The sequence below is a fragment of the Pygoscelis adeliae genome, unplaced genomic scaffold (assembly GCF_000699105.1).
Source record: "Pygoscelis adeliae isolate BGI_AS28 unplaced genomic scaffold, ASM69910v1 Scaffold55, whole genome shotgun sequence".
In the NCBI taxonomy this organism is placed as follows: domain Eukaryota; kingdom Metazoa; phylum Chordata; class Aves; order Sphenisciformes; family Spheniscidae; genus Pygoscelis; species Pygoscelis adeliae.
Genome location: NW_008824804.1, coordinates 790,777 through 806,735, shown reverse-complemented (window position 1 = coordinate 806,735; position 15,959 = coordinate 790,777). Strand labels below are relative to the sequence as shown.

At 46.9% G+C, this 15,959-nt stretch overlaps 1 protein-coding gene across 1 annotated transcript in view; it reads left to right on the top strand.

The window, feature by feature from the left end:
- Positions 1 to 15,591, top strand: part of SHROOM3 (shroom family member 3) — a 22,048-nt gene extending 6,457 nt beyond the window's left edge. The window contains exons 3-8 of the mRNA XM_009324019.1: positions 3,005 to 3,081; positions 6,623 to 7,540; positions 8,635 to 9,171; positions 10,019 to 10,169; positions 14,307 to 14,579; positions 15,232 to 15,591. Coding sequence (XP_009322294.1) covers positions 3,005 to 3,081; positions 6,623 to 7,540; positions 8,635 to 9,171; positions 10,019 to 10,169; positions 14,307 to 14,579; positions 15,232 to 15,591 — 2,316 coding nt within the window. The remainder of the gene's footprint in view (positions 1 to 3,004; positions 3,082 to 6,622; positions 7,541 to 8,634; positions 9,172 to 10,018; positions 10,170 to 14,306; positions 14,580 to 15,231) is intronic.
- The last annotated feature ends 368 nt before the right edge of the window (positions 15,592 to 15,959 follow it).

Sequence of the window (15,959 nt, the reverse complement as noted above, 5' to 3'; positions counted from 1 at the left end):
GCTGATGTCATGGCAATTGATCCATTGGTTAGAGAGAGGTTAAATGCACGTTGAGATAACAGAGACAGTTTATTGTGTTTAAATTACCAGGATGCTGTTTTAAATGCTTGCTGGTGGGGTATTGCTTCTGTTCAGCTTTCTTACTGCGGGGGGCTAGTTCAGGGATTTCAGAGATGCTGGGATTTCAGTGCATATGCTGGTAGTGTGCGTGTGTTCTTGCTGCTCCTGACATCCCGTCTGAGGTGTCCTGTTCTTACCTGCCAGCATCACCAGAGAAGCACTTTCTGGTGGGGTCTACCGTTAAGGTGGTGATATGCTGTTGCTGCTGTTCTGCCTTAGCCCACTTTCCTGGTGCAAAGTAGAGAAGGTTAAAGGCTGCTTGAAATTGTCCTGGCTCCCACTGTGCCTGACAGTGCTGGGAAATGCTTGGTGGAGGCACTGCCAAGTAACCATTATGTTTTGCCTCCAGCCCTGGAGGGAAACATTGCAGAGAAAACTTAGTGGAGACCCTGGCCGCTTTTTCCATGTCCCCTGCTTGGCGGTTGGGAGCTTTGCACTGATGTCACAAATGGGGAATTCGACTGACTCTGATGATGGTAAATAGTAGAAACAGGCTAACTTCTTAAAGAACAACTGCCCAGGCCAGCTCTTCAGCTGGCTGAAATCTCTTCAGACCTATTTAGGGTAACTGCAACTGGTCAAGCTGCACGGATTTACAGCGGTGGTGGGTCTGCTGCCCCATCCCCATTTCCACGCCAGGCTCCATTCATCACGGGGAAAGGGAGGAAACAACCAAAATGTGTGGACAGGCTCCTCGCTCCAAATAGTCTGAGTGTTTGGACAGTCTCGCATATTTACAGAGCAGCTGAGATCCAGGACATCTTATACTCTTGCACTTGCTACTGGCCCAGAACAGATTATCTAGGTGCAATGAAGTGGTACCGAGTCAAGTAACGTGAAGGAGGCTCTGGGCAGCGTCTCGGAAACAGACCAAACCGGGGTGGGGGGGGAAGGAGCCGTCCTCCCAAACTCATTGTGTGCTTCATTCTAAATGTCCTCCCTCGACAGACCTCAGATCCCACGCTACATTTTTAAATAGAATTAAAAGAGCAGCTTGTGAATATCAAGTGACTGGAATGCATTTCCATAACCAGTGCTGTCTCATCCCATCATCAGTATTTTTCCACACCAGCCAGCCATCAGGCTCACCTGTGCAATTTTGTCACATTTGCCAATCATGAAGTCTTGCGTTCAGTAAGAGGACGGTCCTTCAGAAAGTTAGGGTGAAGGCCAAGCTGCGACTCTTTTCTCTGCCTCCCGGAACAGTCAGAGCAGCAACAAAAATAGGCATCGAGAAAGAGAAAGATCACTAAAATGTACTTTTAAATGACAGGTTGGACGACGAGCAGCCCTAGTTCATTTTTACCCAGCCCCCTCTCTTGGGCAGGGGACATACAGGGTAGTTCTTAAGATCTTTATTTCCCCCTTGTTGGCTCATTTTTGATCTCGCATACGTTCAGCAGCCAAACCAGAGTTTCTGCCTGTTGGAAGCTGACTCGAGGAAGACGATGAACAGCAATGCAGACCTGCTCACAGGGTCTTAGTTCAAGTGTAGAAGAGGGGAGAGCCCTTACTGCTGTATCCCAGAGTGATATAGCTGTATCCATTTCTGGAATGAAAATTTAGTCCCGTAGGCAGCAAGGCACTTGTGAAAATCCTGTTCTTAAATTCTAATCCAAGTAAGCATGTTTGACTTCAAATATATACACCAATCCATAAGTGTCTGTTTGAAAGGGAAGTATGTGTTTAAGTGCTCTCTTAATTAGGTTTGTTTCTGATCTGCCTTCAATACAAAACCACAGCTATAAAAGTGGGGGACGAAGCCAAAGCAACAGGGTGATTTTTTTTTAAATTTTTTTGGCCTTTTCAGATTTTGTGTGGGAAATGTTTATTCCAGTTTAGCAGCAGACTTCCCTGCCTCGCTGTATGTTTTTCAGGGCCTTGTGTACAGGGTCTAACGTTCCTTTCAGACTGCGTATAAATCACATTGCAATGTCACTGTAGGAATTTGTTTAAAGATATAAAGAAATTGATAGCCATGTGGAATTATTAGCTCTCAGTCTTCAGAACGCATTCTCAGCCTTCCTTCCTCTCTGCTTTTTTAGTCTGTCTCAGCCTGCATATCTCCCAGCTCCTGGACTCCTAAATCAAGATCTGCACTTACCCTCCCTCTGCAGCAACACTGACCAAAAAAGCAAATTACTAAGGGCGTGGGGAAGGGGGGCACTGAAATGCTCTCTGCTGAAAAGATCGTACGGGAGAAAATACCAACCTCTTCAAAAGCAGGCTTGGCATTTGCTTTCATGTCTCATAATAGTCTGGTGTCCTATGGTGGGAGCTCTAGGGCAGAGAGAGTCACTGTATTTCAGCTGCAAAATTTCTCTGGTTTTAGATGACATAAATACCTAAAGAGGGGGTAGTTCCTGCGCTTTGGTTTTCAAAAGAACCAGGTGCTAGATTTTGTGATGTTTTGCAGCACCTCTGCCTGTGGCTGGAGTTTCCAACCTTCGTGGCATTCAGCATCTCTGCAGCCTTTCAGTCCTGTTTTGGCACTGGGCTCGGGCACGGATTGTTCACTGTTTAGCTTCCCCGGTTAAGAGTGCTTCAGTGATGTCTCAGCTTCTGGCTTGCATGTAAAACAGAGGTGAACACCCTGGTCCCACTGGTACTGTTGAGCATGTTTTTAGAAGAGGCAAGGACTTGCTGAGAGGTTTTAAAAAAACATTTCTCTGAATAAGTCTGCCTGTTTATCCACAACCTACCCCGAAAAAGGCAGACAGGTCCTCTAAGCAGGAGTAGGGTGCTGGAGGGTGGTACGCCACGCTAGAGTTTTCCTCCCATCTGTATATGGCACACGCTGTGCTCTCTTCTTACTAGGAAGCATCAGTGTTTTGTTATTTTGTTTTGCTTTCTGCTTGCTGCTAATACTCTCTTTGCACTCCAGGACCTGCTGAGAAGGGAAAGCGGTGAATTTGGCCCCACGGTGAGAGATCCTTTCTATGTGGTCAGCGCAGGACCCAGGTAGGTATATGTTAATGTCCCCTTTGTCACTGCGGGATCAGCTCTTGCCATCCTGCTGCCAGCAGCAGTTGTCATGCGTTGTCTATGTAAACAGATGGGTTGTGACAAACTAGAGAAAACATCTGCACAGACACGGTTCTGGGTGTGCTGTGCCCAGCAGAGTTAGGAGGAGTAAGTTGCTGTGAGCTTTTTTTTCACCATAGACATTAATTCACTATCCAGTCTTCCTCATGTCATCTTGGAGCATGTTTCTGCAGCAAGTTTCCAATTACGTACCTTCCAAAATGTGTTTGAACTGCTGTTAGAACTCACATCCAGATGCTATCATAACTGAAGGGTTCTAAAGGAAAAAATACCTTGATGTCCCACTCTGTCTGGTTTTCTCCAGTCCAGGGTGCTGCCTCCCCAAAAGCAAGTGAACATTTGCGTGGACTGAAACCGGGAGATATCATTTATCTTGCTGAATTGGGAGCTTGCATTTAGGCTGCTTTCCTTTGTGCAGGCAGGATATTTTGCTCAGCAACAGGGGAGAGAGAAATGTTTTTAAAAATAGAAAAGTGTAATCATAAAACTCATAATATTAGGACTTATGTAACTATCCACTTAGCAGTGGATTGTTTTGCACTTAACTAGAACTGAAGTTGATCTTGCTGTATTTACATTTAAATAATAAATAGATGCTTGCCCTAAGCTCTGAGTGCCCAAACAGCTAACTCATCTTACAGTAAAAACCATCAAAAGGGACTAAAAGAATTATTCACAAAGGAGCTCTGTTTCTTACAAACTCGCAATAATGTCATCCCATTCTGTTGTCACGGTGGGAGTTAACACTGCGTTCTCCAAAGGCTTCACCATGCAGCTCTGGGTCAGGGAGCGACAGCTAGAAGAAGAGGAAGGCTCCTAGTCTAGCTGGATCTTACTTCTGACTGGCTGGCCATTTGTGCCCCTAAGAAGACATAAATGTTGTTTTAGAGGGATTCAGTCTGCCTTCAGGCACATCCTTTTATGATTATTTAAAACAAACCCATTCACTTTGATTTGGAATAACTTTTTCCATTTTTTTTGCGAAGAGAACAATACAGCTGTTTAAGTTCATCCTGCCTCCCTGTTTCTTCTAGAGATGGCATTTCATCATTCCTCTCAATAACTACTTGCTGCTTCCTTTTTTTTTTTATCCCCAACCTATTTTCCAAGTAACGGGATTGAACGCCCAGACTGAAAACGAGTTTATTGGGGCACGAAATGTAGGTTTCTCATTTTCCTGCTTCCCTGCACAAAGATTATTGGTATTAACTTAACAGTTTTATGATGTTTCTGCTGTGTAGGCATCCTGCATGCTCTGCAAGCACATTTCTTCTGGGAGATGTGAGGTTGCTTTCCCTTCTTGATCAGAATTGGATTTCCCAAAAGGTAGAACGAAAGGATGGGAGAAGACAGGAAAAAGCCCTTAGCTCTGAGGACACAGGGTCCCGCTACACAGGCTGCAAATCACTCCCTGCGAGCCTCAGCTGCTGAGTGATTTTTTTTTTTTTATGTTACTGCACCTGAAATGACCTGAAAGAGAATGGGCATGAGTTTTGGAAGCCAGAGGGCTCTGATCATGCATCGCTGAAGCCGGTAGAAGTTTTACATTTAACTGTCAGTGTGAACGAGATCCAAATCCTCTGCAGACTGAAAGGGACAGGTAGACCAGGACCTTACCCATGTGCCAATGATTCACAGAAGGAGTTCCGCTATTAGGATACTGTTGAACATTCCCCTGCCTGAGTGTGAGTGAGTATTTCACAGTCTGGGTCATATGGGATTATTGTAGCATCTTTAATCCATCCCTTAAGAGATGCGGTCTTTGTCCGTCCTGTGATTGTCAGCCCAAAATAGCTGGTTTTCTAGACAGTCCTCTCACATTTAGCCATCACCATCCTGTCGCTGTCTGCAGCGTACTCCATTCACGGGCCCTTCAGGGAAGGCAATAGCAGGCAGTAGTAATTATGCTTCTAGGTTTCTTCAGGACACAGCTGCTTAATGTGCTGGAGAGGAGATGGGACCATCCCAACCACCTCTTTTGCTGAAGGAGGAAAACTGTCAGATAGTGAAGTTATGGAAACCCTGGTCAGCAATCACTTGGTCCGGTCACACGTGCTCTGTGACTTAGGCTCCGTGCTCTTACGCTACTCCCCAGTTGTCATACAATAGCTGTCTCATAAGCACTGTTGGGAACGGTTGTTGCTCCACCAGTTTTAGAATCCACAATTGCTTCCACAGTAGGAGAGATCTTTCGATTAGAGAATTACCATCTGGTGTTTCTGACAAACACTGAGCATCTGAAAAGAATACACATTGCTACTGTCCAGGAACCAGAGACAATACCAAGAGCAGTCTGTCTGGAAAGTTTCCCCACCCCCAGGCAAAGGCTGCCAAATTCTATTCTCGGTTACACCAGAACAAAGCCAGAACGACCCATGTCTTTGACAGAGTTATTCATAATTTGTACCAGTACATCTGAGAGCAAATTTGGGGCCCAAGTCTCAAACAGCACAGATTGGCAGTGTTGGATTATTTGAACAATGCATCTCCAGAACAGAAAATATATTGGCAGTAGAGCTTTATTGTATTTTATTGTTTTATGGTATGGCCTCATGTTTTTAGGCCATCTTCTCTTGCATCTGCTAGCGCTATTATTACTGCTCATTTTGTTTTCCAGCTAAATAGCCGTAGGGGCAAGTAGGTTTGGCTACGTATTCTGAGCAGGATCCTCACTTCAAATGCCCAACACTGTTTCTCAGGCTCACATGAGAACATCTTAAAAGACCTGGGAGGAATAATTTAATCTGCTGGCTTTGCAGCCTTAACATCTGTTTGCAGTTGAAGTGTATTGGCTTTGCTTTTTGTAACACCTGCCTATCTGAGTGGAGCTCTTTTTTCTAACAGGGTTCCAAGGTTGTAAGAGGGTTTTTTTATTTTTCTCCACATTCAAAATAGTGCATTTTTTGGCCTCACTTTGTTTTCAGAGACAGTTGAATCGTTTCAATGGCACCTTTCCAAAAGGAGCAGATAACGTTATGGGAATTTTTGGCCCACAAAGCTGAAATTCTTAAAATTATCAGCATTTGAGAATGGAGTTTGATGGTCGGTAATATCAAGTAGTCTTTCTTACAGCAGTTGCTACTAGCCCGATCTGTAACAAACAAAATTCAAAGCAAAGCTGGAAAGGAAGCCAGGCACTTAGGTTTTCCTAAAATTGTTTCTATTAAGCTATTGCTGTGATGCTTGTTACATGTGTGCACATGTGTGTGTGATCTAGCACACGCTGAAAACAATGGGAGATGGTGAGTGGGAATGGATCTGGCTCTGTGTCCCTAGAATTAGTAGACTGGATTTTACTACCAGTTTCAAAGCACAGCTGCACCTCTCCTAGATCAGCAGGCACTGACCCAGGCCTCTGATATGGTTGCGTAATTTGCTCATTAAGGAGGTGCACAATAGCTTTTCTTGCTCATTGATTAATTACTAATCTTATCATGGTCTGTCTCTTGGTTTTTAGGTCTTTCGGCAAGAAAGAAAGAAGCCACTCAGAAAAAATGGCATTCACAAGTTATTATCCCCATCCTCACCACAGCAGCGAGGTTGTCACTGGGTCCGCCACACTGACCGAGAGCCACAAGCTCTCAGAACTTTCCAGGCCAGATAGCAGGACTTCTGCATTTGCCCCATCCCCAACAGAGGCAAGGAGTCACTATCCTGAGCAAAAGCAAGGCTTTAAACCCGTGTTCCTTAACCTTACTCCTTCTGGATCTGGCCAGTCCTCCCCTAATACGCCCACCCAGGCTCCCTCAGACTTCCAGAGTGCAGGTGATGGCCAGGCTCTGAGACAGCACCATGCCAAACGAGATGCTGTTCCCCCTGAGGGCAACGGTAATATTGAGGCACAGTCTTTGGATGCTGTCCAGGACAGGTCCCCCGAGACTCTCACGGAAGAAATGATGTGGAGAAGGAAAGCCGGGCTGCTTCACAGATCCCTCCCACCCAAAGTGGTGTGGGCTCATTCATTCAAAGACAACAGCTACCCGAGGGCTACGGTGTCTCCTCCAGCGGCTGGGCCAAAGTTCTCCCAGAGGTGGCAGTCCCTGCCGACACAGAGCAGCACTTCTTCTGACCCAGAGACTCCTTCTCCCCAGGGGACAACCCATCTCCGGATCTCGGAGTCGGGCCTGCAGCTCACGCCCCCACCATTGCTGCAGGACGATGAAGACGACGAGGTGTTTGTCATGCCTTCCCAGCCCGGTGGTGTTGCTCCACCCTTCTCACCCTCACTGCCATCCCATCCTCTTCCTGAGCTGAGCTCTTGCACTTCTGCAAACGGCACGGAGGAATTCCCACCTCCTCCCCCGCCGGCGGTGCTTGAGGGGAATGGGGCAGCTGGAGACAAATCCACCAGGCTCACGCAGGAGGCCAAAGTGAGGTAAGGGAGGGCTGTAATGCAGCGTCTCGGGCGTTGTAGGGCCATATACAGTAAGATATGCGGGGCTCCAGACAAATGTGACTGACCTCCACAGCTCCGCGTGCTGTGACGACCCACCCACAGCTGCTAGCTGAGCGGGAAGCTTGCAGAGAAGTGCACACGTTATAAGGGGAGAGGGACAGACAAACAGGCTCGCTGCCGGTAGGCTTTGCTGGCTGCCAAGAGCGTTGTCAAATGATGTGGCCAGGGCAGGGCACAAAGCAAGAAGGCAAAAAGCTTTGCAGCCCATCAGCAGATGCACTGACAGATGCTTAGTAAGCAAGGCAAAGGGGGTTACGGGTGAGAAACTATCCCGGTCTCATTCTCCCTGCAGTTACCATATGGATTTCAGTGGAGTTGCTTCTTACTCACTCCAGCATGAAGAGTTAAAATGGCTGCTGACTCCTTCCAGTTACTGGTTTTTGAGAGAGAACTATGAAAATCCATGACAGTTTTTCCAAACAGTTAGAGCTTCCCAGAATACATTTTAGACCTGGCACAAAATAGTGCTGTTATGAAACAGTGACCATCTGCCAAGAAGTGACAACACAAATATGTCACAGTAACACTCTATAGTGAATTTTTCCTGAAGGACAGGACTTTGGGCTAGGTGCCCAGCTGGTTTAACTCGGCACAGCTTCCCTCGCTCCCAAGGAGCTGCTCTGATTTCCATCCGGGAAGAATCTGGCTGGCGCTGCGGTAGAGATTGGTTTTTCCAACATGAAAAGAACAAATGAGTATAGGCTGCTCAGGATGGTACTCCCAGGTGGTGAGACTCAATGTCCCCAGCCTGTGAGCAGAAAACAAACTGGCTTGTCACTCACTAGTTCCTTCTGTGTTGGAATGACAAAACAGCAGTGTCCAGGTTGAGGGGACAATATGCTTCTGGTGCCAGTAGCTTCATACTGTGGGTCCTTCCGTGTTGAAGTGAGAAGTAAGAGACAAAAATAAGTGAGAGAGAAGGAAAACTTACTTGTCTTAGGCCTTCACCGTGTGTTCACAATGGTCCTGTGTGGTAAGTTTATCTTCATCTCACAGAATTTTTCTGTCCATAGCAGCTTCAAAAGCTTTCCCAAAGCCCTGGCCGAGAGGGAGATAACAGGGTTGGGCACCAGTATCAGTGAAAATAATTGGCCCCTCTCGCCATCTGCATCAAAGAGGACTAGCTCTCCACCTGCTGTGGATAAGCAGCACCAGTTACCTGCTTCTTCTGAAGGGCCTGCGTCTTCTGAAGGGTCTCAAAGCGCTGATAGACAGCCCATAACTCAACCTGAAGGCAACCACAGAGAGGCAACAGTCATCACCGGAGAGTCAGAAAATGGCAACCTGGACCCCGGGACATTCAGCGCAGCACCTCCGGTAAAGACAAAGAAAAAGACTCCAGAGGATATTAAGTCAGAGGCTCTAGCAAAAGAAATTGTCCATAAAGACAAGTCGCTGGCTGATATCTTGGATCCAGATTCCAAAATGAAGACAACCATGGACTTAATGGAAGGGCTTTTTCCCAGTGGAACCAGCTTGCTGAAGGAGAACAACATGAAAAGGAAGATGACACAGAAGACAGCTAGCAGGACAGTAGTCGAAGATGACACGTAAGCACTTCTTTTTTGGGTTGTAGGCTAATGTCGCAGCAGAACTCGCTGCTTGCTTGCTTTTAAGGACAGGCCTGTGCTGAATTTTTCTGCATCTGTATAGGTGGCCGCTGGCGGAGAGCGAGTTTCTTGGTTCCCAGGCGAGAGGACTGGCAGGGCATTTCTGAATGCCCTTTCTCAGGAGCTCGGCTGTATGTGTGGCCTTTGAGCTCACCTCTCTGGGCTGTGTAGAAAATGATGCTGAGCTTGGACAGGAAATGAACCGTCTCTGGAGATGTTATTTGATTTTGCCATCTTAACCTTTGTAATCTGAAGCAGTTCAGTCCAAAGCACAGTAACGGAGATATGAGAGTAAAATCAGGACCAAAACAGTGACGGGCAGAAAGATAACGGAGGCCAAATTGTGGAAGGAGGGATGTGGGCGCCTACTTATTACAGGGGGATGCAAAGATCAGCCCAAGTCCTCCAGTGCGTTTTTTTAAGATGGAGACTCCCAAGTGACAGCTGGAGAACCATATAGAAATAAGTTGTAATGCATCATGCCAGATAAGATCGTCAGTCTAGCCATCACTAGCTGAGCTGTGCCGATTTACCTTCAGCAAGGATCTGATCCCGTATAGAGTTGTTAACCAGTCAACATTTAAACAGAGCAGCTGCGCTGTTCTGTGCAGGGGAGAGAGATGCAAGCAGCTGACAGGCACCCTCTGATGGCAGGAATCGGCCATTTCCTTTGTGGTTAATAACACTGGGAAGGTACCAAAGAGGGAGTGCTGGAAAACCATGGATCTAGGCATGGGAAAAAGTCAGGCTCAGACTGAACTCCTCCTTTTTCTTCACTGTGGTGTAGGAGAGAAGAAAAGGAAGCTCCTGTAACCCTGGTCACCTGTCCTGCTTATTACAATGTTTCGGCACCCAAAGCAGAACTGCTGAATAAAATCAAGGACTTGCCAGAAGAAGTAGGTGAGGAAGAGGAGCTGCTGGACATCAATGAGAAGAAGGTAAATTCAGCACACACCACCATTTGCTGGTTACATTCCTGAAATAATAATAAGCCCTAAAGTAAAGTGCATTTCTGTTTGATGTCAGCTTTTGGCAGTCCCAAGTTGCGTGGGGGCTGGGTGCATTTAGGCCACCTGTGAAGCTTCATTAGGGTGACCCAGATTGAACGAAGAGAGCTAATCTGAGTACTCACTGCAAATGTGAGTACAAATCTTGCGCAACCCTGAGGCGGACCTGTATTACGCCAAATGCTGACCGTACAGATTGTAAGAGGCAGTCCCTGTCCTGTAGCAAGGAAGGAAAAGGGGGAGGTGAAGTGACTTGAGCAAGGACAGCTCGGGTTAGAAACAGGAACAGAGTCCAGCTAGTGACTGCACTGAGTGCATGAGGTTTCGCCCTAGGATTTTCCTCTTCAGTGAGGCCAATTTACCCATTTTACCTGCTGTCTGCGCTCCCTGCCTCCAAAGAAACATTGGTTACTGTTTTTGCCCCACACTTCATTGTTTCACTGACCTGCTGAAAGCCCTGTGCACCTCAGCCGCTCAGTCAGCGCAACCTCGATGTGATAATTTGGGTGGGAGGAGAGCAGGGCAGGAGAGGAGGAAACAATTTCCTCTCTTATTGCGGCTACATTTCACTGAGGAATGGCCTCTGCAGTTCTTGCTGTAGGCTGGGGTGCTCTGTCTTCCAGGGCTTTTGCAGGGCCTTCTAATTTGTCCCTGTGGTTGTCTCACATTGGTTACCTGCTAATTACAGACATGTTGCGAATCTCACAAATCCCAAGGAGCCGCAAACAGGTACTTGCCTGTCTGTGCCTCCCTTCACACACCTACTACCTTCGTGTCAAAAGCAGATGTGCCTGCCTGCCTGTAAATTTAAAACATCCTACATTGCACTGGACAGAGTAGCACAGCCCGTATCTCACGTTGTTTGTACAACAGCAGAATTTAAACATACTGAAGGATACAAATATTTGTGCAAGTCCCTTATGCTGTAAATATAGTACTTAATTCTTCCTGCACTGAAATCAGGCATGGATTGAAAGAAAGGCTCCCGAGATCAGCCTCTCTGTCAAAGCGCAGAGAATTCACGTGTCTCTCTCTAGCACAACTTCACATTTTCTCTCTGGGTCCTCATCCCCATGCCAAGTGTAAAAAAGCAGAGAGAAGATGTGAGCCTAAGTGGCGTTTGCGAGTATGCAATTTGTCCTGCAGCCCTGACTTGGAGAGCTCACCTCTCTTTTTCATATTGCCTTACTGTTTCTGTTCCCAGCTTTTCTCTGCTAAGCAAAATCTGCTCCCTACCCCAGGCTTTAATACAATGACAGCTAGAATGGGACCTCCATCAAAAAGTGCTCTGTAACACAAATTATGAGTACTAAGTGAGTAGATTAGCCCTATTTTGTGGAGCATTTGAGGTGCAGGTAGGACCCCGTCAAGTCTTCAGGAGCTGTCATACCGTGCCACTGGAATGGGTTAGAGACACTCGCCGTGCCTGCCGTCTCTTATTTCTGTGGTCCTGCACAGATTCTGGGTAGCAAGTCTAGACAGATAGATCATGCATGTGTTGCTAATCAAAAGCATTTGCCTAAGGCCTTTGTCTGCTGCTTTAATTATCTGGCCCAAGCCATTGGTTGTAGAGCACCCAGCTTCAAAGGTAGCCCCTGCTATGCCTGTAGCACTCGATCGATTCTTGCCCTGCCATGTCTGTAGCACTCGATTCTTGGGGTGCTGTTCACTTCAAAACAGGCTGCCTGCTTATACCAATGTGAAAGGTAGGGCGTGATTAAACGAGACGAGGGTGCTGCTCCAAGGAGTCGGTGGACATGCTGCAAACATCTGACAGGCTTGCAAGTAGATGTCCTGCCATGGAGGACAAGTCCCAGGCCTCAAAGGTTACATTTGCATGGAAAACAGAAAATAGATGGGAGTGATTAGGCCCAGACAGCAAGATCTGCCTGGCATGTTTGTTCATGGTCTGTGTGAAATAACATTTGCATAGGCATTATCTGAGAAGGCAGCTACTCTGAGAGGTCATTTGGATAAACCAAGCTCATTTCCATTGTAAGTATGCAAAGGAGCTATATCGGTTGGCATTTGGGATTGCCGGAGAGTCACTGATTAATGAACACAAAGCAAGTATTTCACAGTCCCCATCCAGCTCCCATGTCTTCAGAACAAAGGTTTGTCACTCCCAGCAGTCCCGTAGCCTCCTGCTATGGTTGGAGGGCAGGTCTGCACCTTGAGCAAAGCTCCCGGAGCAGGGAAGAAGAAGAGCCAGTTCTGAGCAGCTCGGTCCTCCTGAAAACCTGAGGTTGAGGTTAATGCCGGACTTTGTGTCCAGCCTGCAGAGTCCTGCTACGGGGTTTTCCCACCGGCATCATAATCATTGAAAATGGATCCCTTCTTTTGCTCCTCAGGATTTGGTCCAACAAACAACTGATAAGGACCTCGGATCTTTCTTTTGAAGGTGGCATTAGCATCGTAGGCACAGGGAAGGGCAAGTGTCGGGTCTTGTCTCTGGATGCTACCTGTCCTACTGAGGGGAGAATCCAAGTAAAGGAGTTTTGGTTGTCCCTTATCCTAGCAGGTGGGATTTACTACCACCTTTGCTCTCCCGTCCCCCTGAACTACGCTGCTAACAAACGGCGTGACTTAGCAGTCATTCCAGCATAAGCCTGGTAGCTGACATTTGTTTTAAGAGAATATGACTCGCATTTTATTCAGCCTTTGCATATATGTGGAAGCTGGCAGTGGACTGTAGTGCAGCCGCAAAACCACGTGCTCCAGAGGATGCACGCAAAGTGTTCCATCTAGTGGTGTCTGCCTAAACAGTGCTGTTAACTTCCCGGCTGCGAAACCAGCCTATTAAACCCCACTCTGACAGGCCACCCCTGGGGATAAGGGCCAATTCAGAGCAACCCCCAGTCTGACCTGGGTTTGAAGATCCTTTCTCCTTTGAAGTAGACCGCCTTCCTACTTGAAATTACTGTCAGTTTTGATGGAAAGAAGACTGCGTTAGTAAACTTTGAGAGAATATTTTCAGGCAACCTTGTGATTTACTTCTATTTCATCGTGCAGTGTTTGTATGCAGAGTAGATGAACATATATCTAATGGTGCCTCAGCAGTGCATAAACTGAAGAGACTGAAAATACCCAACACTTGCATGAAGACCTTTTCCTGCTCTCCATGCTCTCAGTTCTGACTAAATGGAAGCAAGAATTGCAAGCCCCAGGCCATAGACTTCTGCTTTTGTATATGTCTTTCCCCTAAATCCTAACAGAAATTAGGATCTCCAGCACATGTGCAGCACTGCTGTTTCTGGAGTAACTGAACCCTGGGGGCCTCCTTTTCTTCAGCAGTGAAAGAGTTGCCAGCATTTTCACAAAATGGGTGTGTGCTCTCCATGTCTTTGCTCAGTCATTGAGTAAATTTAGAGCATCTTTGGTGTAAATGCTTGCTTGATGCCTCTCTGTGTGAGGCAGTGCCTGCACAAGCAGGGATTTTTGGTCACGGTTGAATTTGAGGCTTGCACCTCAACACTGAGGCGGCTGAGTAAGGAGCAGTCAGTAGTTTCAGAGTACTATAGGAGGGGGAAATATGTAGCAATTCCTTCTTTCTTGCTAAGCCATATGTAACTAGCAAGTGTCAGCTCAGCCTCCTGTCATGCCATTAATACAGCTTAAATTCATTTTTCTGCCAGTTGTTTTGTACAGTTCTGGGTCGTAAAAAATATAACATCAAACAAGAAATTTCAGGCTGGGGCAGGGAGTGGGAAATATGCAGGAAATGTGGCTGTAGCTCTTTTCACCCGGAGACTTAAAAGAACCTGCATCTTTCAGATGTAGGTAGCTGGGTATCAGAATATGTACACCGAATCAGATGTCTCTTCTGTAAATGTTCATTGATGGTAGAACAAATATATCTTCATGCAATCTCATCGGGTATTCGGATTGTCACCTAGATGTGGAATTTCAGAGTTTTCTCTGTTTCCTCCTTAATGTCTTCTTTGTCAGCTGTTGCTGACTTGACCCTGCTCCTCAGGAACTGTAGCCATATCCTCTTGTTGTCGTCATCCGTATGACCAGGGTGATCATGGTAATGACCAATGTGGCAATGTGTTTCCCTTCTGACAGGCTGAGCTCATCGGGAGCTTGACCCACAAACTGGAAATCCTGAAGGAAGCCAAGGAAGGCCTGCTTGCAGACATTAAGATGAATAATGCTCTTGGAGAGGAGGTGGAGCTGTTGATCAGCAAGCTATGCAAACCTAACGAGTTTGACAAGTACAAGATGTTCATTGGCGATTTGGATAAGGTGGTGAACCTCTTGCTCTCCCTCTCGGGACGCCTGGCCCGCGTAGAGAACGTTCTGAGTAGTCTAGGGGAAAATGCCAACAGTGAAGAGCGGGTACGTATCTGCACAAGCATAGCATCTTGGCCTTTTTTGGGACGCGGGACAGCAGCAGTCACAAGAACATGCTTGTATAAGCTAGGACCTCCAAAGGCTCACAGGAAGGCAGGTGTCTTAGTGCTTATGTATAAGCAGTAGCAAACGTGGTTCTTTCCCTGGGAATCTTGGTCCCGGTTTGTATGAATGCCCCAGATCCTGCAGCTTTTGTCTCGAAACAGAATGGCCGTGTTCGGGACAGCATGTCTGTGACCCACGGCAGGAGGAAAGGCTGATTGGTGTTGTGCGTCATGGAACAACCCACCGCCTTTTGCCTCAGTTGAAGCCACTTTTTAACCTTCTTTGGGTGGTTGTGAGAAACAAAGCCAGATGTTCCTGGTAGTTGTTGCTTTCAAGCCAGTTTTACTGACTTTCTTGGAGCGCTTTCTGCCCCACATTGACTAGAACATTCAGAGTCTGATTCAGTGGGATTCACACTCAATCCACAATGAGGAGTTCATCCTCCTCCCCCAGGCTTTTGACTGTGTGTCTGGGAGCTTAGCAGCCATCCCGCCTCCCCCAGAGGTGGCAAACGTGGTGTCGGGGGGAAGGAGAGGGGGGATCAGTGAATTTGGTGCTGCTGATACTGAAGCACTCTCTCTGGTGTCCGCAGAGTTCGCTGAACGAGAAGAGGAAACTGCTGGCTGGCCAGCATGAAGATGCCCGGGAACTGAAGGAAAACCTTGACCGTCGAGAACGGGTGGTCTTGGAGATCCTGGGCAACTACCTCTCTGAGGAGCAGCTCCAGGACTACCAGCACTTTGTAAGGATGAAGTCCGCACTCCTCATAGAGCAGCGAGAGCTAGACGATAAAATCAAACTGGGTCAGGAACAGCTCAAGTGCCTGATGGAAAGCCTACCCACAGACTTCACGCCCAGGGACGCAACAGCAGCGGCTGCCCTAGCTGCAGCACTTGCTACCTCTGCCGGGGTCAGTGGTAAAACCCCTCCAGCGGTCTCTTCCTCACTCTAACCTTTCCCAGGTGGACCTGGGATATAGTCCTCCTGCTCGAGTCTATTTAATCCAACTACTTGGCAGATGGTTCTCTACAAAGACAATGAACAGAGATAGGTTTAAAACAAGATTTTAATGAAGGAAAAAAATAGCAATAATAAAGGTTTTATTTTCCTTTCCTTCCACCTTTGCTTCCTGGAAACTTAAATCAATGTGGAGGGAAATCTCCTCCTGCCGGAGATGAGGAGGAGTCTCACGAGAATTAATCACATTATCTTTAATAAAAAACATGACCTCCTCTCTTCCCTCCCTTTCCTGCCTACCTGGCACCTCATTAAATAATGAAGGATCTAAAAGAATGAAGCCTTAAAAATAAAACCAACCCA